The sequence below is a fragment of the Salvelinus namaycush genome, chromosome 14 (genome assembly GCF_016432855.1).
Source record: "Salvelinus namaycush isolate Seneca chromosome 14, SaNama_1.0, whole genome shotgun sequence".
NCBI classification, from domain to species: Eukaryota; Metazoa; Chordata; class Actinopteri; order Salmoniformes; family Salmonidae; genus Salvelinus; species Salvelinus namaycush.
The window spans coordinates 3,062,715-3,090,394 of record NC_052320.1 but is presented as its reverse complement, the minus strand read 5'-3'; the positions used below and the strand labels follow the sequence as shown (position 1 = coordinate 3,090,394).

The 27,680-nt window shown below is 43.5% G+C and overlaps 1 protein-coding gene across 1 annotated transcript in view; it reads left to right on the top strand.

The window, feature by feature from the left end:
- The window catches only part of LOC120059549 (laminin subunit alpha-5-like), a 316,678-nt gene that overhangs the window by 191,495 nt on the left and 97,503 nt on the right, over window positions 1-27,680 (top strand). Inside the window, 10 exon segments of the mRNA XM_039008682.1 lie at window positions 2,284-2,330; window positions 2,505-2,686; window positions 8,887-9,014; window positions 11,128-11,230; window positions 18,573-18,630; window positions 19,751-19,824; window positions 24,668-24,783; window positions 25,053-25,263; window positions 25,717-25,784; window positions 25,786-25,917. Coding sequence (XP_038864610.1) covers window positions 2,284-2,330; window positions 2,505-2,686; window positions 8,887-9,014; window positions 11,128-11,230; window positions 18,573-18,630; window positions 19,751-19,824; window positions 24,668-24,783; window positions 25,053-25,263; window positions 25,717-25,784; window positions 25,786-25,917 — 1,119 coding nt within the window.

Sequence of the window (27,680 nt, the reverse complement as noted above, 5' to 3'; positions counted from 1 at the left end):
AACTTCTGACCCACTGGGAACGTGATGAAAGCAATAAAAGCTGAAATAAATCATTCTCTCTACTATTATTCTGACATTTCACATTCTTAAAATAAATTGGTGATCCTAACTGACCTAAGACAGGGAATTTTTACTACGATTAAATGTCAGGAATTGTGAATAACTGAGTTTAAATGTATTTGGCTATGGTGTATGTAAACTTCTGACTTCAACTGTACGTACACACATACACTGACTGTACAAAACATTGTAAGAACACCCGCTCTTTCCATGACAGACTGACCAGGTGAATCCAGGTGAAAGCTTTAATCATTTGTTGATGTCACTTGTTAAATCCACTTCAATCAGTGTAGATGAAGAGGGGCAGAGGGGTTAAAGAATGATTTTTAAGCCTTGAGACTATTGAGACATGGATTGTGTATGTGTGCCATTCAGAGGGTGAATAGGCAAGACAAAAGATTTAAGTGCCTTTGAACGGGGTATGGTAGTAGGTGCCAGGCGCACCGGTTTGTGTCAAGAACTCCAATGCTGCTGGGTTATTCACGCTCAACAGTTTCCTGTGTGTATCAAGAATGGTCCACCACCCAAACGACATCCAGCCAACTTGACACAACTTTGGGAAGCATTGGAGTCAACATGGGCCAGCATCCCTGTGGAACGCTTTCGACGCCTTGTAGAGTCCATGCCCCGACAAATTGAGGCTATTCCTGGGGGAAAAGGGGAGAGGGGTTTAACTCAATATTAGAAAAGTGTTCCTAATGTTTGGTATACTCAGTGTATGTTAATGTTTGTAGTAATTGCTGTCCTGTCAGTCAAACACATCTTATAAGTCTTAAAAGTGGTAGGGGTACAGTCCAGCCAAGCGAAGCTAGCCATCCAGATGTGTGGCCATGCATGTAGTTGGACTGGCTTGCTGCCTAACTGGGCTTGGAAACCAGACTGGCTGCTGCTGTGAATTCATTTATCTTATGCTGCTGGGAGAAGACTAAAAAATAAAACATATATAAAAGAAATATGTTTTTTTTTTGAGGCGCCGACTCGGTTGAACAGGAAAGCCGGCTTGGTCGGTTCGGTTGGTGCTTCTCTCCCAGGTGAGAGCTGAAGCAGAGAGCAGAGTAATGGCTTCTGGGTAATTGAGGTGGTCTCCCGGACAGATGGGGAGGATTATATCTTCAATCCGAGCCACTAGGATGTAACGGTAACTTTGTAGGAGAGAGAGAGTTAGAGAGGGAGAGATCAATAATTCACAAAATGGGACAAACACCAAATTGAGACTCTGCATGTAGAATTCTGCAAAAAATATCCTCTGTGTACAACGTAAAACACCACTGGGGCTCTGTTCACAAACACCAACAGACAGAGGCCCAGGACAGCAACACAATTAGACCCAACCAAATCATGAGTAAACAAAAATAAAATTACTTGATACATTGGAAAGAATTAACCAAAAAACTGAGCAAACTAGAATGCTATTTGGCCCTAAACAGAGAGTACAGAGTGACAGAATACCTGACCACTGTGACTGGCCCAAAATGAAGGAACGCTTTGACTATGTACAGACTCAGTGAGCATATCCTTGCTATTGAGAAAGGTATATCCTTGCTATTGAGAAAGGTATATCCTTGCTATTGAGAAAGGTTGCCATAGGCAGACCTGGCTCACAAGAGAAGACAGGCTGTGTACAAACTGCCCATAACATTTTATGGAATGGATGGAAACTGAGCTGCTCTTCCTAACCTCCTGCCAAATGACCATATTAGAGACACATTTCCCACAGATTACACAGACCCACAAAGAGTTTGAAAACAAATCCAATTTTGATAAACTCCCATATTTATTGGGTGAAATATTATTGTGCAAGATTTGTGACCTGTTGCCACAAGAAAAGGGTAACCAGTGAAGAACAAACACCACTGTAAATACAACCCATTTTTATGTTCATTTATTTCCCCTTTTGTACCTTAACCATTTGCACATCGTTACAACACTGTATATATAAATAATATGACATTTGAAATGTCTTTATTATTTTGTGAGTGTGATGTTTACTGTTCATTTTGTATTGTTTATTTCACTTTTGTTTATCTATTTCACTTGCTTTGGAAATGTAAACATATGTTTCCCATGACAATAAAGCCCTTTGAAATGAATTGAATTGAATTGAGAGAGAGAGAGAGTTTAGCTAGTCAGGTGGGTAACACTCAACCCAACTATAAATTAAACACCAGGAGTTCTCTGTTACAATATATAAAATCAATATTTTTCTCTGTCCTTCTCTTCCAGAACTCAGATTCACTTCACGGTGGCCATTGATTTCACAGCATCCAATGGTGAGGGCTGGTACTATTTTGATACATTCTTTGTATTGTATTCTACAGCTCTATAAGCTGACTATCTCTTACTGTGAGGCTCTCAAGTCCAGCAGGCTGCTTGCTGTCTCTACTCTGAACTCTGAACTCTGAACCATGAACCCTGCATTCTAACCCACCTGGGTTGCTCTCCAGGTAACCCGTCCCAGTCCACCTCCCTCCACTACATGAACCCGTACCAGATGAATGCGTATGCAATGGCTCTGAAGGCTGTAGGGGAGATCATTCAGGACTATGACAGTGACAAGATGTTCCCTGCTCTGGGCTTCGGAGCAAAGCTGCCCCCCGATGGACATGTGTCCCACGAGTTCCCCTTGGTAACTATCCATCATCGTCCTATGACTGCAGACGCACACACACACACAACACAGATGTAGCTATAGCTAGCTACTTTACAGTATATCACTGAGGGTGTTAATGCTGTTAGTAATGACTCAAAGAAGCACACTTCAAACATTCAGCATGTTTATTAATGTGGCTGGCTCTGACTGACTTCTTCTGGTGTTTATTAATGTGGCTGGCTCTGACTGACTTCTTCTGGTGTTTATTAATGTGGCTGGCTCTGACTGACTTCTTCTGGTGTTTATTAATATGGCTGGCTCTGACTGACTTCTTCTGGTGTTTATTAATATGGCTGGCTCTGACTGACTTCTTCTGGTGTTTATTAATATGGCTGGCTCTGACTGACTTCTTCTGGTGTTTATTAATATGGCTGGCTCTGACTGACTTCTTCTGGTGTTTATTAATATGGCTGGCTCTGACTGACTTCTTCTGGTGTTTATTAATATGGCTGGCTCTGACTGACTTCTTCTGGTGTTTATTAATATGGCTGGCTCTGACTGACTTCTTCTGGTGTTTATTAATGTGGCTGGCTCTGACTGACTTCTTCTGGTGTTTATTAATATGGCTGGCTCTGACTGACTTCTTCTGGTGTTTATTAATATGGCTGGCTCTGACTGACTTCTTCTGGTGTTTATTAATATGGCTGGCTCTGACTGATTTCTTTCACAGCATTTACATACATATGGTTTACCTTTCCCAGTAGAGTTTGTGTGTGTGTGTGTGTGTGTGTGTGTGTGTGTGTGTGTGTGTGTGTGTGTGTGTGTGTGTGTGTGTGTTTGTGTATTTTGCGTTGAATCTTCTGTAATCTTGTATATTGGTGTTTCTATGTGCATTAAGTTGTGTGTGTGCGTGCGTGCGTGTGAGGGATTGAACATGTGTCTTCCTTTGACAGATATGAGCATGCATAAATTAAACACGGGATTCATTTAAAACCTTTTATTGTGCAATTTGGCTTCTATAAGCCTGACGGATTCTTCAATCAATTAGACTTCTCTCAGCCAGTTAATGTGGAAGGAAATGGGATACTTAGTCAGTTGCACAACTGAATCTATTCAAACCGAAACGTGTCATCGGCGTCCGGGGAACAGTTGTTGTTGTGGGTTAACTGCCAGAGCAACAGATTTGTACCTTGTCGGCTAGGGTGTTAGATCCAGCAACCTTCCGGTTACTGGTCCAACTCTCCTTCCCGCAAGGCTGGATGGGGATGGTGTTGTACAATAAAAGGAATGAGCAGCCCATCGACAGGGCCTCCACCGTCATAGCCCTGCAAAGTAAGGATACATTTTTTTCTTTTTTTAAATAAACCAAATATTTTTTCCCCCAAAGTACTGAGCCTTTCATAGTCCTGTAATAGCGAACCGATATAGACGTCTGGAGCGCAGGCAACCCCCCCCACCCCCCCCCCCCCCCTTCCCCATTGAAGCAACAAATCACAGCTCCCCCACCCCCAAACTACTTCCCGCTGCCTATATCCATCGCGTCACCCTCCATTCTGATTCAGATTATTCACAAACCTGACAATATGACGGAAACCAACCAACCGGCACACACTTTCAAGGGTTTTTTATTCTCATTTGCTGTACAGTGATGGTAGAATGATGTTTGCTTTAGTTTTGGTGGTTGGAGGCATATCAACATTAGTATCTATGAAGCTTTTATACTCAGATACACTAGTCAGTTTCCTCACTATTTTCCTGGTTCAATCTCAGAATTGAACGACTCAACTGGCCTTTAGCTGATTAACTACGCTGAACAAAAATATAAACGCATAAGTGCAACAATTTCTAAGATTTTACTGAGTTACATTTCATTTAAGGAAATCAGTCAATTGAAATAAATTCATTAGGTCCTAATCTATGGATTTAAAATCAAATGTTATTTGTCACATGCGACGAATACAACAGGTGTAGTAGACCTTACAGTGAAATGCTGAATACAACAGGTGTAGTAGACCTTACAGTGAAATATGGAATACAACAGGTGTAGTAGACCTCACAGTGAAATGCTGAATACAACAGGTGTAGTAGACCTTACAGTGAAATACTGAATACAACAGGTGTAGACCTCACAGTGAAATGCTGAATACAACAGGTGTAGACCTTACAGTGAAATGCTGAATACAACAGGTGTAGTAGACCTTACAGTGAAATGCTGAATACAACAGGTGTAGTAGACCTTACAGTGAAATGCTGAATACAACAGGTGTAGTAGACCTTACAGTGAAATGCTGAATACAACAGGTGTAGTAGACCTTACAGTGAAATGCTGAATACAACAGGTGTAGTAGACCTTACAGTGAAATGCTGAATACAACAGGTGTAGACCTTACAGTGAAATGCTGAATACAACAGGTGTAGTAGACCTTACAGTGAAATGCTGAATACAACAGGTGTAGTAGACCTCACAGTGAAATGCTGAATACAACAGGTGTAGACCTCACAGTGAAATGCTGAATACAACAGGTGTAGACCTTACAGTGAAATGCTGAATATAACAGGTGTAGACCTTACAGTGAAATGCTGAATATAACAGGTGTAGACCTTACAGTGAAATGCTGAATACAACAGGTGTAGACCTTACAGTGAAATGCTGAATATAACAGGTGTAGACCTTACAGTGAAATGCTGAATATAACAGGTGTAGACCTTACAGTGAAATGCTGAATACAACAGGTGTAGACCTTACAGTGAAATGCTGAATATAACAGGTGTAGACCTTACAGTGAAATGCTGAATACAACAGGTGTAGTAGACCTTACAGTGAAATGCTGAATATAACAGGTGTAGACCTTACAGTGAAATGCTGAATATAACAGGTGCAGTAGACCTTACAGTGAAATGCTGAATACAACAGGTGTAGTAGACCTTACAGTGAAATGCTGAATATAACAGGTGTAGACCTTACAGTGAAATGCTGAATATAACAGGTGTAGACCTTACAGTGAAATGCTGAATACAACAGGTGTAGACCTTACAGTGAAATGCTGAATATAACAGGTGTAGACCTTACAGTGAAATGCTGAATACAACAGGTGTAGACCTTACAGTGAAATGCTGAATACAACAGGTGTAGACCTTACAGTGAAATGCTGAATACAACAGGTGTAGACCTTACAGTGAAATGCTGAATACAACAGGTGTAGACCTTACAGTGAAATGCTGAATATAACAGGTGTAGACCTTACAGTGAAATGCTGAATATAACAGGTGTAGACCTTACAGTGAAATGCTGAATATAACAGGTGTAGACCTTACAGTGAAATGCTGAATATAACAGGTGTAGACCTTACAGTGAAATGCTGAGTATAACAGGTGTAGACCTTACAGTGAAATGCTGAATATAACAGGTGTAGACCTTACAGTGAAATGCTGAATATAACAGGTGTAGACCTTACAGTGAAATGCTTACTTACAAGCCCTTAACCAACAATGCAGTTTAAAACATTTACAAATATATGAATTAGATGTTCAGGAGTCTTATGGCTTAGGGTTAGAAGCTGTTTAGAAGCCTCTTGGACCTAGACTTGGCGCTCCGGTTCCGCTTGCCTTGCGGTAGCAGAGAGAACAGGATATGACTAGGGTGGCTGGAGTCTTTGACAATTTTTAGGGCCTTCCTCTGACACCGCTCGGTATAGAGGTCCTGGATGGAAGGAAGCTTGGCCTAAGTGTTGTACTGGGCCGTACGCACTAGCCTCTGTAGTGCCTGCGGTCGGAGGCCAAGCAGTTGCCATACCAGGCAGTGATGCAACCCGTCAGGATGCTTTCGATGGTGCAGCTGTAGAACCTTTTGAGGATCTGAGTACCCATGCCAAATCTTTTCAGTCTCCTCAGGGGGAATAGGTTTTGTTGTGCCCTCTTCACAACTGTCTTGGTGTGCTTGGACCATGTTCGTTTGTTTTTGATATGGACACCAAGGAACTTGAAGCTCTCAACCTGCTCCACTACAGCCCCGTTGATGAGAATGGGGGCCTGTTCGGTCATCCTTTTCCTGTAGTCCACAATCATCTCCTTTGTCTTGATCACGTTGAGGGAGAGGTTGTTGTCCTGAGAGGTTGTTGTCCTGGCACCACATGGCCAGGTCTCTGACCTCCTCCCTATAGGCTGTCTCGTCGTTGTCGGTGATCAGGCCTACCACTGTTGTGTCATCGGCAAACTTAATGATGGTGTTGGAGTCGTGCCTGGCCGTGCAGTCATGAGTGAACAGGGAGTACAGGAGGGCAGTACGCACCCCTGAGGGGCCCCTGTGTTGAGGATCAGCGTGGCGGATGTGTTGTTACCTACCCTCACCACCTGGGTGCGGCCCGTCAGGAAGTCCAGGATACAGTTACAGAGGGAGGTGTTTAGTCCCAGGATCCTTAGCTTATTGATGAGCTTTGAGGGTGCTATGGTGTTGAACGCTGAGCTGTAGTCAATGATTAGCATTCTCACATAGTGGGAAAGGGCAGTGGGAAAGGGCAGTGTGGATCTGTTAGGGCGGTATGCAAATTGGAGTGGCTCTAGTGTTTCTGGGATAATGGTGTTGATGTGAGCCATGACCAGCCTTTCAAAGCACTTCATGGCTACAGACATGAGTGCTACGGGTCGGTAGTCATTTAGGCAGGTTACCTTAGTGTTCTTGGGCACAGGGACTATGGTGGTCTGCTTAAAACATGTTGGTATTACAGACTCGGACAGGGAGAGGTTGAAAATGTCAGTGAAGACACTTGCCAGTAGGTCAGCGCATGCTCGCAGTACATGTCCTAGTAATCCGTCTGGCCCTGCGGCCTTGTGAATGTTGACCTGTTTAAAGGTCTTACTCACATCGGCTGCGGATAGTGTGATCACACAGTCTTCCGGAACAGCTGGTGCTCTCGTGCATGTTTCAGTGTTATTTGCCTCGAAGCGAGCATAGAAGTAGTTTAGCTTGTCTAGTAGGCTCATGTCACTGGGCAGCTCTCGGGTGTGCTTCCCTTTGTAATCTGTAATGGTTTGCAAGCCCTGCCACATCTGACGAGCGTGACTGGGAATACACACATGACTGAGAATACAAATGTGCATCTGTAGAAAAAAAGGTAGGTTTGTGGATCAGAAAACCAGTCAGTATCTGGTGTGACCACTATCTGCCTCATGCAGCCCAACACATCTCCTTTGCATACAGTTGATCCAGCTGTTGATTGTGGCCTGTGGAATGTTGTCCCACTCCTCTTCAATGGCTGTGCGAAGTTGCTGGATATTGGCGGACACTGGAACACGCTGTCCTACACGTCAATCCAGAGCATCCCAAACATGCTCAATGGGTGACATGTCTGGTGAGTATGCAGACCATGTAGAACTGGGACATTTTCAGCTTCCAGGAATTGTGTGGAGATCCTTGCGACATGGGGCTGTGCATTATCATGCTGAAACATGAGGTGAATGACACGACAATGAGCCTCAGGATCTCGTGATGGTTTGTACAGAAATTATTTGGTTGTGCGTACCCACAGTTTCATCAGCTGTCCGGGTGGCTGGTCTCAGACGATCCAGCAGGTGAAGAAGCCGGATGTGGATGTCCTGGGCTGGCGTGGTTACATGTGGTCTGCGGTTGTGTGGCCAGTTGGACGTACTGCCAAATTCTCTAAACGATGTTGGAGGCGCCTTATGGTAGAGAAATTAACATTATCTTATCTGGCAACAGCTCTGGTGAACATTCCTGCAATCAACATGCCAATTGCACGCTCCCTCAAAACTGTGTGTGTGTGTGTGTGTGTGTGTGTGTGTGTGTGTGTGTGTGTGTGTGTGTGTGTGTGTGTGTGTGTGTGTGTGTGTGTGTGTGTGTGTGTGTGTGTTGTGTGACAAAACTGCATATTTTAGAGTGGCCTTTGTCACCAACACAAGGTGCACCTGTGTATTTTTTATATATTTATTTAACCTTTATTTAACTAGGCAAGTCAGTGTTGATAATGATGTAACAGTAATGATCATGCTGTTTAATCAACTTCTTGATATGCCTGTCAGGTGGTTGGATTATATTGGCAAATGAGAAATGCTCACTAACAGGGATGTAAACAAATTTGTGCACAAAATGTGAGAGAAATATGCTTTTTGTTCGTGTGGAACTTTTCTGGGATCTTTTGTTTCAGTTCCCTTTACATGTTGCGTTTATATTTTTGTTCAGTTTAATTCAGGTTACATTTTTTGTATTTTCTCCATCACAGAATGGCAACATAGAGAACCCCTACTGCAACAGAATGGAGGGAATTCTAGAAGCATACCATCAGAGTCTGAAGACTGTACAGCTCTACGGACCCACCAACTTTTCTCCGGTTGTCAACCATGTGGCAAAGTGAGTGTGACCGTGAGCCCTCGAGACAGACAGTACAGAAGCTCTCCTATCAACTCATATAGCCTGATCCCTGATCTGTTTGTGCTGTACAGTCAACTCCTATAGCCAAAAAAGGAATGACAAGACAGCGCAAACAGATCTGGGACTAGGCTACATTTCAACAGCAACGCAAGGCTGGTCATTAATCAACCTTATCTCAACCTTGGTTAGAAAATAAGTTTAAAGACAAACCTTCAGGAAATCATCTCCACACTTATCCAGACAGACCATTAGAGCCACTAACAGACACTATCAGTAAATAACTGTTGTTTTTTGGATGTGTTGTGATTTAATGAAAGGGATTTTTTTATTTTTTACTGTCGCCGCGGTGACGGATGTAACTTGTGGTCAAGTCCCAGAACAAAATAATAAGTGGTCACACGTTGTTGTTGTTGTTGTGTGTGTGTGTGTGTGTGTGTGTGTGTGTGTGTGTGTGTGTGTGTGTGTGTGTGTGTGTGTGTGTGTGTGTGTGTGTGTGTGTGTGTGTGTGTGTGTTTCGCTTGATGAGTAGGCTTGATGTCCATTTAACTTCCCAAACAGCAGTAATCTCTCGTGCCTCTGTCTTATGATCACGCACACACCCCTTTTGAATTCAGGTGTCAGCTCCAGACTCCAGAGAGCCAATCGTTTGACAGGCTAAATTAGAAAGCAGGAGAAAGGACTCAACAACCCCAGAGGTCCGGCTGAAATGTCAATAACGTCCTTAGTTTTGGCATAATGAGCACTTGGATGTTGTCACTGCTGTCTTCTCTAGTTATAATCATAAGATCAGGGTCCGTATGAAACGTCTCAGAGGAGCAGATCATAATGAATAAGATTACGTGGACATGGATGGGGGGGGCTGATCCTAGATCAGCTATTCTATTCTGAGAGGCTTAATGCATACAGCCCCTGGTCAGAGCCTACCTGGCAATCCATCAATAACAACAACAAAGAAAAATATATATAACAGAAACAATACAGCAACTTGCATTGCTAAACACATGAGTAAATTATTCATGTTATGGACAGCTAGGGATGGGTGAAGGAAACCAGGCCACGTACATACAGAACACTGCTGAGACTCTGGCTCATCACAGACAGGAGAGTTACAGTACACAGCAGGCTGTACTTAACATGTCTATATTGAGACTCTCTGGTGACAGGAAGTTAGTATCTGAAAAGAGATCGCCTTTTAATGTGTTGTTTTTTTTCCAGTCAAACAGCGCAGGGCAGGTAAAACTATACACAGTTCAGAGGCTCACTATGGTGGATTCCCAGAATAAGTTGATACATTCTGAGTGTCTATGTCACAGACAGAGGATACACTAGAATAAGTTGATACATTCTGAGTGTCTATGTCACAGACAGAGGATACACTAGAATAAGTTGATACATTCTGAGTGTCTATGTCACAGACAGCGGATACACTAGAATAAGTTGATACATTCTGATTGTCTATGTCACAGACAGCGGATACACTAGAATAAGTTGATACATTCTGATTGTCTATGTCACAGACAGCGGATACACTAGAATAAGTTGATACATTCTGATTGTCTATGTCACAGACAGAGGATACACTAGAATAAGTTGATACATTCTGAGTGTCTATGTCACAGACAGAGGATACACTAGAATAAGTTGATACATTCTGATTGTCTATGTCACAGACAGAGGATACACTAGAATAAGTTGATACATTCTGATTGTCTATGTCACAGACAGAGGATACACTAGAATAAGTTGATACATTCTGATTGTCTATGTCACAGACAGAGGATACACTAGAATAAGTTGATACATTCTGATTGTCTATGTCACAGACAGCGGATACACTAGAATAAGTTGATACATTCTGAGTGTCTATGTCACAGACAGCGGATACACTAAAAACACAGGGAAATCGGCTTCAAGTGATTTTAATTTGGAAAATCTGTTCACAAGTATTTCCACGAATAATAGAAAGACGTGATCATAAACAAATGTAAGCAAGGTTTGAAATTATTACGTTTTATTCCAATATGAAATGTATTTGGGCTTCTTGCGGTTAATTTACAGTCTACAAATGCAATCTCTGTTCTCTCTCTGCCAGGTACGCAGCGGCCGTACAGGACGGCTCTCAGTACTTTGTCCTGCTCATCATCACAGACGGAGTCATATCAGACATGGCCCAGACCAAGGAGGCCATCGTCAATGTGAGTAGGCTGCTGGATATTCCCATTACCCATAATCCTCCTCTGCCCTCTGTCTCCCTGTGTCTCTTTCTCTGTGTCTGCCTCTGTCTTTCTCTGCCTCTCCGCAGGGATTTACGGCTGCTTTTAACTTTCTGCTTTTAACGCACCTCTGCCTTTTACCTCAGCTAGCTCCAGGCCAAAATCAATGTCTATTTTTCTGCTGCTTGAGCCATGCTCATCAGAGCCGTTTTATTTCAGGATGTAGGACTATGTTTAGTTCTGTTATCCACTCTAGTTGTTTTACTGTTGTTTGGATGTTCTTCTATTTTTCTTTGACCACATGTAGGTTTCGTATATGAACATCACAGCACTGTCACTTTACATTAACTTCTGCTTGTGCCTTTCTGAAATGTCCGTTTGAAAAATCCACTTTGTGTCTCTCTGGCTGTGAGAATACACCTGAGAGGGTGTTTACTGTCCAGCTGTCCAATGGGTGAGCGGCGCGGCATCCTGACCTCTGATGACCTCTAACCTCTGACCTCACAGCAGACTGGGTTTAAAGGGAATTTGCGACTGTTAGTAAAACCATTAGAACAGCCACACCTTCCTTTTAAGATCTTGTCTGCTGCTCTATCTTACCTCGGCCTTCTGACCTGCCTCAGCCATCTACCTCTGACCTGCCTCAGACATCTACCTCTGACCTGCCTCAGACATCTACCTCTGACCTGCCTCAGCCATCTACCTCTGATCTGCCTCAGCCAAGACATCTACCTCTAACCTGCCTCAGACATCTACCTCTGACCTGCCTCAGACATCTACCTCTGACCTGCCTCAGACATCTACCTCTGACCTGCCTCAGCCATCTACCTCTGACCTGCCTCAGCCATCTACCTCTGACCTGCCTCAGACATCTACCTCTGACCTGCCTCAGACATCTACCTCTGATCTGCCTCAGCCAAGACATCTACCTCTAACCTGCCTCAGCCAAGACATCTACCTCTAACCTGCCTCAGACATCTACCTCTGACCTGCCTCAGCCATCTACCTCTGACCTGCCTCAGCCAAGACATCTACCTCTAACCTGCCTCAGCCAAGACATCTATCGCTAACCTGCCTCAGCCAAGACATCTATCGCTAACCTGCCTCAGCCAAGACATCTATCGCTAACCTGCCTCAGCCAAGACATCTATCGCTAACCTGCCTCAGCCAAGACATCTATCGCTAACCTGCCTCAGCCAAGACATCTATCGCTAACCTGCCTCAGCCAAGACATCTATCGCTAACCTGCCTCAGCCAAGACATCTATCGCTAACCTGCCTCAGCCAAGACATCTATCGCTAACCTGCTTCAGCCAAGCCATCTACATCTAACCTGCCTCAGCCAAGACATCTATCGCTAACCTGCCTCAGCCAAGACATCTATCGCTAACCTGCCTCAGCCAAGACATCTATCGCTAACCTGCCTCAGCCAAGACATCTATCGCTAACCTGCCTCAGCCAAGACATCTATCGCTAACCTGCCTCAGCCAAGACATCTATCGCTAACCTGCTTCAGCCAAGCCATCTACATCTAACCTGCCTCAGCCAAGACATCTATCGCTAACCTGCCTCAGCCAAGCCATCTTCCTCTAACCAACTTCAGCTTCCTCAGCCAAGCCTTTTAACCTGCTTCCTCTGCCCTGCTTTCTGTGTCCTGCCAGCTGCCGCCACTTTTGCAGTCCTGTCTGCCCTTTTAAGTGGCTCTGGATAAAAGCTAAATGACTCAAATGTAAATGTACCAGGCCAGCCTTTTGGCTAAATATTAGTTCCAACCCCTCTCCTTAACTCTCCTCTCAGGGCAGTGAATTATAAAGGAGGACCTCCGGTTTTCCTCACATGTTAGGACAGAACAGTAGAATCACCTTTCTGCCAATCATTCATTTTGGCCCACTCTATTACAGCACTCCATGGCTGTGTTCCAAATGGCACCATATGGGCCCTGGTCAAAAGTAGTGCACTACACCCTATTGGGCCCTGGTCAAAAGTAGTGTACTACATCCTATAGGTCCTAGGTCCAAAGTAGTGCACTACATCCTATAGGGCCCTGGTCCAAAGTAGTGCACTACATCCTATAGGGCCCTGGTCCAAAGTAGTGCACTACATCCTATAGGGCCCTGGTCCAAAGTAGTGCACTAACATCTATAGGGCCCTGGTCAAAGGTAGTGCACTACATTCTATAGGGCCCTGGTCAAAGGTAGTGCACTACACCCTATAGGGCCCTGGTCAAAGGTAGTGCACTACACCCTATAGGGCCCTGGTCAAAAGTAGTGCACTACATCCTATAGGGCCCTGGTCCAAAGTAGTGCACTAACCCCTATAGGGCCCTAGTCAAAAATAGTGCACTACATCCTATAGGGCCCTGGTCAAAAGTAGTGCACTACACCCTATAAGGCCCTGGTCCAAAGTAGTGCACTAACCCCTATAGGGCCCTGGTCCAAAGTAGTGCACTACACCCTATAGGGCCCTGGTCCAAAGTAGTGCACTACACCCTATAGGGCCCTGGTCCAAAGTAGTGCACTACCCCCTATAGCGCCCTGGTCCAAATTAGTGCACTACATAGGGAATAGGGTGCCATTTGGAATGTTGGCAGTTCATACCCATGTCACGGGGGAAGGTGGGAGGGAAACTGACTCACTGACTGATTTGTCATGCAGAGGACGGTTGAAATAAAACTTGACAATATTAGAATGTTTTTTTAAAGCTTCTGCAGACAGGAAAATACTATTACAGCCGGGGACAGCTAGAGATCGAGCGATTTGAAGTTGCTGGGTTTGCAAATATTTTTGCAGTCCAAAGATAGATAGTATTTAAACAGCTTGTAGAAGCAGGATCCCCTGGGTTAGAAGTAAAGTTACTAACAGTGTCAACTAAATCATGTACTTTTGGCGGTGGTGGCAGTGGGGGGTGATGGGGGTGGGGGTGGGAGTGGTGGGGGTGGTGGTGATGGTGGGGGTGGGGGTGGGAGTGGTGGGGGTGGTGGTGATGGTGGGGGTGGTGATGGTGGGGGTGATGGTGGGGGTGGGGGTGGGGGTGGTTGGGGTGGTGGGGGTGGTGGGGGTGATGGTTGAGGTGGGGGTGATGGTTGGGGTGGTGATGGTGGGGGTGGGGGTGGGGGTGATGGTTGGGGTGGGGGTGATGGTGGGGGTGATGGTTGGGGTGGGGGTGGTGGTGATGGTGGGGGTGGTGGTGGGGGTGATGGTTGGGGTGGGGGTGGTTGGGGTGGTAGGGGTGGGGGTGGGATGGTGTTTGGAGGATAAAACATAGATTTATCCATTACGTTGACGTAGTGGGATAGACAGTTCAGATAAGCAGAGAGGAGTAAGAGGTGTTATTATAATAGATTTACAGTGTACAGTACAGGGCATGTTAGATACAGTCATTGCTAAGAGTTAAGGCACATCAGGTTTTGCTTCGAAAGCGCTAGTTCATCATTAGCTGGTTTCAAGCACCTGCTGTTAGATCACCAACATATGTCATATCCTGTTCCAGGAATCATGAATAAGATTGAGTGGAAATGTCTTTGAAGGTGGCAGAGATAAAAGTGTTTCTTCTAATTAATGTTTTGACTTACAGCACCAGTCAAACGTTTGGACACACCTACTCATTCAAGGGTTTTTCTTTATTTTTAAAACTATGAAATAACACATATGGAGTCAAATTGTAACCCCCGAAAAAGTGTTCAACAAATCAAAATATATTTGAGATTCTTCAAAGTAGCCACCCTTTGCCTTAACCATGCTGGTTAAATGTGCCTTGAATTCTAAATAAATCACAGACAGTGTCACTAGCAAAACACACATCCTCCTCCATGTTTCACGGTGGGAACCACACATGCGGAGATCATCCGTTCACCTACTCTGCATCTCACAAAGACACGGCAGTTGGAACCAAAAATCTCAAATTTGGACCAAAGGATTTCCACCGGTTGCTCGTGTTTCTCGGCCCAAGCCGAGAAGTCTCTTCTTCTTATTGGTGTCCTTTAGTAGTGGTTTCTTTGCTGCAATTCGACCATGAAGGCCTGATCCACACAGTCTCCTCTGAACAGTTGATCTTGAGATGTGTCTGTTACTTGAACTCTGTGAAGCATTTATTTGGGCTTCAATTTCTGAGGCTGGTAAATCTAATGAACTTATCCTCTGCGGCAGAGATAACTCTGGCTCTTCCTTTCCTGCGGTGGTCCTCATGAGAGCCAGTTTCATCTTAGCGTTTGATGGTTTTTGCAACTGACCTTGAAGAAACTTTCAAAGTTCTTGAAATGTTCCGTATTGACTGACCTTCATGTCTTAAAGTAATGATGGACTGTCATTTCTCTTTGCTAATTTGAGCTCTTCTTGCCATAATATGGACTTGGTCTTTTACTAAATAGGGCTATCATCTGTATACCACCCCTACCTTGTCACAACATAACTGATTGGCTCAAACACATTAAGAAGGAAAGAAATTCCACAAATTAACTTTTAACTAGGCACACCTGTTAATTGAAATGCATTCCAGGCAGTGGCGATTATAGCATATAAATCTTGGTGGGACAAACAAAAAAAAGGTGGGTTGCATGTCAGCAAAAGCCACTACACGACACAACAGTAAACAATACATTAGTTGCACTCTAACGGTGACAAACCGTGCCCACAAACTGTACACCTGGCTATCAGCGGAGCCTTGTCTGGCAGCGAAACAGTTCATTCAGCCTCATTTACTGACTTTTGAAAATACATGGCTGTGGTTTCTACTGACAATTGAGATGTACAAACTATGGCATAAGGGGATGACAAGCAGATAAGAGGCAATCCGTAATTTTGATTAAGACACTAATGAGCGAGCTAGGACTGACGTAGTCAATATAACTATTTGTTCAGCACTTTTGAAATGTACAGCGACAGAATTCAGAACATGGGCCGTTCTTACAGTGTTCTCCCTGTACACCAAGTCAGAACCGTAGGATAAATAAAGGGGGAATATAAGCAGACATTGAACTCTCTTACAATATTCGATGATTACATTTCTCTTAAACAGGTTATAGGCTACATGTGCACCACTAAATCAGAACAGTAGGTGAGATTATGAGGGAAAAATAGACCAAATGATCAGGGTAGGGCATATGGGATAGTAACAGCTAACTACACAACATGCACTTAGTATTACTTTCTTAGCTACAGTATACATATCTTCCTGGCATATTACATAATTTATGAAGCAGCAAACAAGACATTTTTGGACTCACCTTGTTGTGATGTGCTCACTTGAACAGGAAGGTGGCATGGCAGTCCTTTGTGGGCAAATGTTGTCATCAAAGTCTGGCATTCTCTGGATTGATGGTGCTTTCAAGACAACTGGGAAAGTTGAAAAAAAACAAGTTCGATCTAGAAAGAAGCCTGAGTTCCCGATTTACAATTCCGAGTTGGATGACCGTTCAAAACGTATATTTTCCCAGTCGGAGCTTGTTTTTTCCTGGTTCCCAGTTGTCTAGAATTCACTGAAGTCAGATTTTAGCAGTTCCGAGTTCACAGTTGTTTTGAGCGCGGCACAAATCATGCTTCATTGATAGCATGGCCAATGTTGAATTTTATCATTTTAAGAGACCCTTAAACCCAGACTAGGTACCACACAGCCACTCCACTGAATAGCAGGCTAGTGACTGCTTTCCAATGCTTGCAGATAGCCACTGATTCCTTCCAAACCACTCATTGTTGAATTTGCGATTTCCAACTTGTTGTGTAATGTTTATGTCCAATGGCCGATGAGCACCGATACATTTTATCTGTAATTTATCTTCATTATTTCTCTTCATATGACAAGGATTAACAAGGATTTGCCAGTAGATTGTTGACTTGATTCATCATGATGACTGCTAGCTAAGATTTTGAAAGTATGATGTTGACATGATCAGTCCAATCAAAGCTGCAGTACATATAACGTGATTTGATGTCATTTTATCTATGGCCAATGACCTTGAGCCTTCTTGGATGGGCACGTCTAATGTAACTCTGAAACACCTGCATTTTGGAGCTGCTTTACTCAAGAAAGAAAAAAGAGACCATGTTTGTATGTGGCTTTATTAACTCAAATATTCAAAAAAAAAATTACATTGTTTGCTAACTGATATGTGACACGTATTAATGCCAAAATAACATGCAAAACAGGCAAACCTGCCCCACGTGCCCTGAATGACAGGTCGCCACTGATTCCAGGTGACTACCTCGTGAAGCTGGTTGAGAGAATGCCAAGAGTGTGCAAAGCTGTCATCAAGGCAAAGGATGGCTACTTTGAAGAATCTCAAATATAAAATGTATTTTGATTTGTTTAACACTTTTTTGGTTACTACATGATTCCATATGTGTTATTTCATAGTTTTGATGTCTTCACTATTATTCTACAATGTAGAACATAGTAAAAATAAACAAAAACCCTGGAATTAGTAGGTGTGTCCAAACTTTTGACTGGTACTGTAGATGAAGTTAAATATTATCCTCTTCTCTCTCCTTGCTCTGTGGAGATAAACATTGCATAGGGTAGAGAAGAATATAGACATTGTATGTTGTGTAATGAGTTCATTATGTTGGCCTTATATATAACTAGCATGGACACAAAAATTGTCACTTATGTTCAACAATATATTCAACTCCTTTCCTTGTCAAATAAATTGAAGCTGCTATTTCCTGCGGCAATAACACATCCACAAAAATGTTAAAAATTATTATAATCCACATTGATTTCAGAGAAGCCTGCTGAACAATATAGACAAATCGTTCTGTTTTTGCAATCCTGATGTAATAATGTATTTCCCTTGACTGTCCGACTGGAGCTGGGCTGTGTTCCATTACGGCACAGGGTGACTACACAATGTCATGTGCTTGGAAAGAGAGCCTGAGCAGCAATCAGCAGAGAGGGAATTTGTCAGCAAATGTATTGTTTCGGGTTATCTTGTCTTTTTCAATGCACATTTATGTGTCTCTTGTCCAATGGTCTCCCTGTGTCTTGCTGCCCTGTGCGACTGGATTAGCAGACTGCAGACGAGTGAATAATGAATTAGCACTGTTACTGTGTCACTGAATAACCCCAATGCATTATACACAGTTTGAATAATGGGAAACTGCTTTAAGGACATCGGATTGGTTTGTGGTGGATTTGAACATTTCATCAGTCCTCTTCGGAATATTTTTAGTTTTGTTTTGTGATTGATTGTTTTTATTTGCTAAAGACATTGAACAAAGACAAACGTGTACATGTTTATGCCTAAAACTTTGTCCTCGTAGGAACTCAAAAAAGCAGCGTGTTGTCAGAATGTTGATAATGCATGGAATCTACTTGTTGCTTGTTCTCCGCAGGCTGCTAAGCTTCCTATGTCTATCATCATTGTTGGAGTTGGACATGCTGAGTTTGATGGTGAGATTGACCCCCCTCTCATTCCCACTCAGACAAAATTATATTTTATAATATTTTAATGTTTTTATTGTTTTTCTTTTTTTATTAGCATATAGTTATGTCAAGTGAATATGTTTTCAGAGGGGAAAATGCTGCTGGTTAAGCTGCTGGTTAGTTTGAAAATCTTATTTCACTATTGGGCTTAAAGTTAAAATAAAAATGTTCACATAATGTCTTTAACTTAATCCTTGACCCATGATAAAGAAATAAATCATCATAAATTAGCATAAATAGTCAACAGAACACAAATAAGAAATTCCTCTGTCAAATATTCCCATAGTATTTGTTTTTTTTATACGTTCCCAGTCCACAAGCATTGGGTTGAATGTACTGTAGATAATGCAATACAATTAAGGGCTAAGGTTATCAGGGACAGTTTCAATGTGAGGGATGTTAGCTAATTGGCAGTTTGGTGGAAGTCCCTAGTTAATAAGCAGGATGTCAACCTGCAGGGTTCTAAACCCAGTTCACAGCTGTTGCATACAATTTGAATATGTGTAACATGGTCCCAACTTTGATGCTCTCGAACTTGATGTGTTGTGTGCTGTTACAGGGGCTGGCTGGTATTTCTTTCTGAATATTCTTCTTTAATATTATTAATTATGGTGCTGGGAATGTTCTCAATGTAAAAAGCAATTATTATCATTTATTTGAAGTCCATAATAGACACTATGAAGGGGGGTGACTCACTTAGACACTAGAGGTTTTAAACTGGTGTTATAAGACACTATGAAGGGTAGTGACTCACTCAGACACTAGAGGTTTTAAACTGGTGTTATAAGCCACTATGAAGGGTAGTGACTCACTCAGACACTAGAGGTTTTAAACTGGTGTTATAAGCCACTATGAAGGGTAGTGACTCACTCAGACACTAGAGGTTTAAACTGGTGTTATAAGACACTATGAAGGGGGGTGACTCACTTAGACACTAGAGGTTTTAAACTGGTGTTATAAGACACTATGAAGGGTAGTGACTCACTCAGACACTAGAGGTTTTAAACTGGTGTTATAAGACACTATGAAGGGGGGTGACTCACTTAGACACTAGAGGTTTTAAACTGGTCTCTTCTCTTTCCGGTAGCCATGGTGGAGTTGGACGGTGACGACATCAGAATCTCCTCGCGAGGGAAGCTAGCAGAAAGAGACATTGTACAGGTAGATTTAACTTCCTATTCTAACCCTGTAGAGACATTGTACAGGTAGAGTTAACTTCCTGTTCTAACCCTGTAGAGACATTGTACAGGTAGAGTTAACTTCCTATTCTAACCCTGTAGAGACATTGTACAGGTAGAGTTAACTTCCTATTCTAACCCTGTAGAGACATTGTACAGGTAGAGTTAACTTCCTGTTCTAACCCTGTAGAGACATTGTACAGGTAGAGTTAACTTCCTATTCTAACCCTGTAGAGACATTGTACAGGTAGAGTTAACTTCCTGTTCTAACCCTGTAGAGACATTGTACAGGTAGATTTAACTTCCTATTCTAACCCTGTAGAGACATTGTACAGGTAGAGTTAACTTCCTATTCTAACCCTGTAGAGACATTGTACAGGTAGAGTTAACTTCCTGTTCTAAGCTTGTAGAGACATTGTACAGGTAGAGTTAACTTCCTATTCTAACCCTGTAGAGACATTGTACAGGTAGAGTTAACTTCCTGTTCTAACCCTGTAGAGACATTGTACAGGTAGATTTAACTTCCTATTCTAACCCTGTAGAGACATTGTACAGGTAGAGTTAACTTCCTGTTCTAACCCTGTAGAGACATTGTACAGGTAGATTTAACTTCCTATTCTAACCCTGTAGAGACATTGTACCGGTAGAGTTAACTTCCTGTTCTAACCCTGTAGAGACATTGTACAGGTAGATTTAACTTCCTGTTCTAACCCTGTAGAGACATTGTACAGGTAGAGTTAACTTCCTGTTCTAACCCTGTAGAGACATTGTACAGGTAGAGTTAACTTCCTGTTCTAAGCCTGTAGAGACATTGTACAGGTAGAGTTAACTTCCTGTTCTAACCCTGTAGAGACATTGTACAGGTAGATTTAACTTCCTATTCTAACCCTGTAGAGACATTGTACCGGTAGAGTTAACTTCCTGTTCTAACCCTGTAGAGACATTGTACAGGTAGATTTAACTTCCTATTCTAACCCTGTAGAGACATTGTACAGGTAGAGTTAACTTCCTGTTCTAACCCTGTAGAGACATTGTACAGGTAGAGTTAACTTCCTGTTCTAACCCTGTAGAGACATTGTACAGGTAGAGTTAACTTCCTATTCTAACCCTGTAGAGACATTGTACAGGTAGAGTTAACTTCCTGTTCTAACCCTGTAGAGACATTGTACAGGTAGAGTTAACTTCCTATTCTAACCCTGTAGAGACATTGTACAGGTAGAGTTAACTTCCTGTTCTAACCCTGTAGAGACATTGTACAGGTAGATTTAACTTCCTATTCTAACCCTGTAGAGACATTGTACAGGTAGAGTTAACTTCCTATTCTAACCCTGTAGAGACATTGTACAGGTAGATTTAACTTCCTATTCTAACCCTGTAGAGACATTGTACAGGTAGAGTTAACTTCCTGTTCTAACCCTGTAGAGACATTGTACAGGTAGATTTAACTTCCTATTCTAACCCTGTAGAGACATTGTACCGGTAGAGTTAACTTCCTGTTCTAACCCTGTAGAGACATTGTACAGGTAGATTTAACTTCCTGTTCTAACCCTGTAGAGACATTGTACAGGTAGAGTTAACTTCCTGTTCTAACCCTGTAGAGACATTGTACAGGTAGAGTTAACTTCCTGTTCTAAGCCTGTAGAGACATTGTACAGGTAGAGTTAACTTCCTGTTCTAAGCTTGTAGAGACATTGTACAGGTAGAGTTAACTTCCTGTTCTAAGCTTGTTCTAAGCTTGTAGAGACATTGTACAGGTAGAGTTAACTTCCTGTTCTAACCCTGTAGAGACATTGTACAGGTAGAGTTAACTTCCTGTTCTAAGCTTGTTCTAAGCTTGTAGAGACATTGTACAGGTAGAGTTAACTTCCTGTTCTAACCCTGTAGAGACATTGTACAGGTAGATTTAACTTCCTATTCTAACCCTGTAGAGACATTGTACAGGTAGATTTAACTTCGTATTCTAACCCTGTAGAGACATTGTACAGGTAGATTTAACTTCCTATTCTAACCCTGTAGAGACATTGTACAGGTAGAGTTAACTTCCTATTCTAACCCTGTAGAGACATTGTACAGGTAGAGTTAACTTCCTGTACTAACCCTGTAGAGACATTGTACAGGTAGAGTTAACTTCCTGTTCTAACCCTGTAGAGACATTGTACAGGTAGAGTTAACTTCCTATTCTAACCCTGTAGAGACATTGTACAGGTAGAGTTAACTTCCTGTTCTAACCCTGTAGAGACATTGTACAGGTAGAGTTAACTTCCTATTCTAACCCTGTAGAGACATTGTACAGGTATAGTTAACTTCCTGTTCTAACCCTGTAGAGACATTGTACAGGTAGATTTAACTTCCTATTCTAACCCTGTAGAGACATTGTACAGGTAGAGTTAACTTCCTATTCTAACCCTGTAGAGACATTGTACAGGTAGAGTTAACTTCCTGTTCTAACCCTGTAGAGACATTGTACAGGTAGAGTTAACTTCCTGTTCTAACCCTGTAGAGACATTGTACAGGTAGATTTAACTTCCTATTCTAACCCTGTAGAGACATTGTACAGGTAGAGTTAACTTCCTGTTCTAACCCTGTAGAGACATTGTACAGGTAGATTTAACTTCCTATTCTAACCCTGTAGAGACATTGTACCGGTAGAGTTAACTTCCTGTTCTAACCCTGTAGAGACATTGTACAGGTAGATTTAACTTCCTGTTCTAACCCTGTAGAGACATTGTACAGGTAGAGTTAACTTCCTGTTCTAACCCTGTAGAGACATTGTACAGGTAGAGTTAACTTCCTGTTCTAAGCCTGTAGAGACATTGTACAGGTAGAGTTAACTTCCTGTTCTAAGCTTGTAGAGACATTGTACAGGTAGAGTTAACTTCCTGTTCTAAGCTTGTTCTAAGCTTGTAGAGACATTGTACAGGTAGAGTTAACTTCCTGTTCTAACCCTGTAGAGACATTGTACAGGTAGATTTAAGTTCCTATTCTAACCCTGTAGAGACATTGTACAGGTAGATTTAACTTCGTATTCTAACCCTGTAGAGACATTGTACAGGTAGATTTAACTTCCTATTCTAACCCTGTAGAGACATTGTACAGGTAGAGTTAACTTCATATTCTAACCCTGTAGAGACATTGTACAGGTAGAGTTAAATTCCTGTACTAACCCTGTAGAGACATTGTACAGGTAGAGTTAACTTCCTGTTCTAACCCTGTAGAGACATTGTACAGGTAGAGTTAACTTCCTATTCTAACCCTGTAGAGACATTGTACAGGTAGAGTTAACTTCCTATTCTAACCCTGTAGAGACATTGTACAGGTAGATTTAACTTCCTATTCTAACCCTGTAGAGACATTGTACAGGTAAATTTAACTTCCTATTCTAACCCTGTAGAGACATTGTACAGGTAGATTTAACTTCCTATTCTAACCCTGTAGAGACATTGTACAGGTAGATTTAACTTCCTGTTCTAACCCTGTAGAGACATTGTACAGGTAGATTTAACTTCCTATTCTAACCCTGTAGAGACATTGTACAGGTAGAGTTAACTTCCTGTTCTAACCCTGTAGAGACATTGTACATGTAGATTTAACTTCCTATTCTAACCCTGTAGAGACATTGTACAGGTAGAGTTAACTTCCTGTTCTAACCCTGTAGAGACATTGTACAGGTAGAGTTAACTTCCTATTCTAACCCTGTAGAGACATTGTACAGGTAGATTTAACTTCCTATTCTAACCCTGTAGAGACATTGTACAGGTAGATTTAACTTCCTATTCTAACCCTGTAGAGACATTGTACAGGTAGAGTTAACTTCCTGTTCTAACCCTGTAGAGACATTGTACAGGTAGATTTAACTTCCTATTCTAACCCTGTAGAGACATTGTACAGGTAGATTTAACTTCCTGTTCTAACCCTGTAGAGACATTGTACAGGTAGATTTAACTTCCTATTCTAACCCTGTAGAGACATTGTACAGGTAGAGTTAACTTCCTGTTCTAACCCTGTAGAGACATTGTACAGGTAGAGTTAACTTCCTATTCTAACCCTGTAGAGACATTGTACAGGTAGAGTTAACTTCCTATTCTAACCCTGTAGAGACATTGTACAGGTAGAGTTAACTTCCTGTTCTAACCCTGTAGAGACATTGTACAGGTAGATTTAACTTCCTATTCTAACCCTGTAGAGACATTGTACAGTTAGAGTTAACTTCCTATTCTAACCCTGTAGAGACATTGTACAGGTAGAGTTAACTTCCTGTTCTAACCCTGTAGAGACATTGTACAGGTAGAGTTAACTTCCTATTCTAACCCTGTAGAGACATTGTACAGGTAGAGTTAACTTCCTGTTCTAACCCTGTAGAGACATTGTACAGGTAGAGTTAACTTCCTGTTCTAACCCTGTAGAGACATTGTACAGGTAGAGTTAACTTCCTGTTCTAACCCTGTAGAGACATTGTACAGGTAGAGTTAACTTCCTATTCTAACCCTGTAGAGACATTGTACAGGTAGAGTAACTTCTGTTCTAACCCTGTAGAGACATTGTACAGGTTAGAGTTAACTTCCTGTTCTAACCCTGTAGAGACATTGTACAGGTAGAGTTAACTTCCTGTTCTACAGCCTGTAGAGACATTGTACAGGTAGAGTTAACTTCCTGTTCTAAGCTTGTAAGAGACATATGTACAGGTAGATTAACTTCCTGTTCTAATATAGAATCTATATAACCTATAGGATCTATATAATCTATAGAACCTATAGAATCTATATAACCTATAGAATCTATATAATATATATAGAATCTATAGAACCTAACATCATTGTGTGTGTCAGGACTATGTTCTGGTGGTGCCAGAGAGCAGCTACAGTTCCAGTTACCTGTCTGAACAGCCTCTGGACAAATCATATGACTTCATCAGCAACTGTGGACAGAACAGCTTCTACATCAAGTGAGTTTACTGTACAGCGTGTCTGTCTATATTGATGTTGGTAAAAGCTAATACACGTTACAGTAGTTGTTGCTAAACAGCTGAACAGATATACTTGCTCAAATTTAATATCAGTACCCAGACCCAAATCTCACCTGGTCAGTAGCTGGACAGCTAATCGTCTGTCACTAGAGACTCACTAGACTCACTAGAGACTAACTGAAGTGTGAATAACCTCTCCTCCCTTGTTTCGTTGTTTCCCCCCCCCCCCCCCCCCACTCTCTCTCCAGTCCTGCCACAGCCTCTCCATTCTGTCGTAGTTCAGCCATCTCTCTCTCTGCGTTCTTCAACAACGGTGCCATGCACTGCGGGTGCCATGAGGTGGGCGCGGACAGCGATACCTGCGAACCCTTCGGTGGGCAGTGCCAGTGCAGACCCAACGTCATCGGCAGGGACTGCTCACAGTGTGCCACGGGCTACTGGGGGTTCCCCAACTGTAGAGGTGAGTCACTACACAGGGCCTGGCTCAATGTCATTTAGTTTAATGTCTAGGAGGAGGGATGTGGGATGGAGGAGGGATGGAGGAGGAGGGATGGAGGAGGAGGGATGTGGGATGGAGGAGGAGGAGGAGTTGATTGATGTATAGGGAGGAAGGGGGTTGGAGGAGGAATTAGGGAGGGTGAGGAGTTTGGGAGGAGGGAGTGGGATGAAGGATGGATGAGGAGTTAGGGAGGATGATGTGGTGATGGGGGGGGGTGTTGTGGGGTGGGGGGGTGGGGGATGCGTGGGTGAGGGGAGGGTTGGGGGGGGGAGAGATGGGGGATGGGAGGAGGGAGAAAACTGAATGTGTTTATTGTACTGTATGTCCTTGTATTCATTCACTTCTACACCACACTAACTCCTCTCCTCTCCTCTCCTCTCCTCTCCTCTCCTCTCTCTCCTCTCCTCTCCTCTGCGTGTGTCATGTGGTACACGCTGTGTGGGCCGGTGACTGGAGACTGTATCTGCCCACCGAGGACCCTGCTCCAAGTGTATCCAGTGTGAGCCCCAGACGTTCAGCTGTCATCCTCTGGTCGGCTGTGAGGTCTGCAACTGCTCCCATCCTGGAGTCACCGCCCTCGACGTCAGCTGTGACACCGACAGTGGACAGTGCAGGTAAAACCAACTAAAGTACCTGTGGCCAACTGGGTTCTAGAGGCGGTGTTCTAGAGGCGGTGTTCTAGAGGCGGTGTTCTAGAGGCGGTGTTCTAGAGGCGGTGTTCTAGAGGCGGTGTTCTAGAGGCGGTGTTCTAGAGGCGGTGTTCTAGAGGCGGTGTTCCAGAGGCGGTGGTCTACATCTGGCCTGCTCAACTCTTAAACGGAGACATCGATACAGCTGGCCTGCTCAACTCTTAAACGGAGACATCGATACAGCTGGCCTGCTCAACTCTTAAACGGAGACATCGATACATCTGGCCTGCTCAACTCTTAAACGGAGACATCGATACAGCTGGCCTGCTCAACTCTTAAACGGAGACATCGATACATCTGGCCTGCTCAACTCTTAAACAGAGACATCGATACAGCTGGCCTGCTCAACTCTTAAACAGAGACATCAATACATCTGGCCTGCTCAACTCTGAGCCTCTTGTACCCTCACCTCCCCTCCCCTCTCCTCTCTTGTACCCTCTCCTCTCCTCTCCTCTCCTCTCCTCTCCTCTCCTCTCCTCTCCTCTCCTCTCCTCTCCTCTCCTCTCCTCTCCTCTCCTCTCCTCTCTTGTACCCTCACCTCCCCTCTCCTCTCCTCTCTTGTACCCTCACCTCCCCTCTCCTCCCCTCTCCTCTCTTGTACCCTCACCTCCCCTCTCCTCCCCTCTGCTCTCTTGTACCCTCTCCTCCCCTCCCCTCTCCTCTCTTGTACCCTCTCCTCTCCTCTCCTCCTCTCCTCTCCTCTCCTCTCCTCTCCTCTCCTCTCCTCTCCTCTCCTCTCCTCTCCTCTCCTCTCCTCTCCTCACCTCCCCTCTCCTCTCCTCTCTTGTACCCTCACCTCCCCTCTCTCCTCTCTTCCCCTCTCCTCCCCTCTCCTCTCTTGTACCCTCTCCTCCCCTCTCCTCTCTTGTACCCTCCCCTCCACTCTCCTCTCCTCCCCTCTCTTGTACCCTCACCTCCCGTCTCCTCCCCTCTCCTCTCTTGTACCCTCACCTCCCCTCTCCTCTCTTGTACACTCTCCTCCCCTCTCCTCCCCTCTCCTCTCCTCCCCTCTCCTCCCCTCCCCTCTCATTCCCTCCTCTCTCCTCTCCTTTCCTCTTTGAGCATCCTGATAAAAAGACATTCTGCATGTCACATTGTTCAGCTCCGTTCCCAGTCTCAGCAGGAATGTGTGTGCTGTGTGCTGACATGACAGGGATGTCTGTAAAGCATCTCTCTATAGCTGTGTACCTATAGGCCTTATATCAGCCTGCTGCCTGGAGCACTGACACCTGGCACTGATACACACACAGACGCATGCACACGCACACACAACACACACACACACACACACACACACACACACACACACACACACACACACACACACACACACATACACGTACACACAGGCATGCACACACACACTCACAGGCACGCACACACACACACACACACACCACACAAACAGACACATTCACACACACACACACACACAACACACACCACACACCACACACACACACGTACACACAGGCATGACACACACACTCACGGCACGCACACACCCACACCCACCACACAAACAGACACACACAACCACACACACACACACACAACACACACACACACACACACACACACACACACACACACCACCACACACACACACCCGTACACACAGGCATGCACACACAACACACTCACAGGCACACACACACACACACACACAACACACACACACCACACAC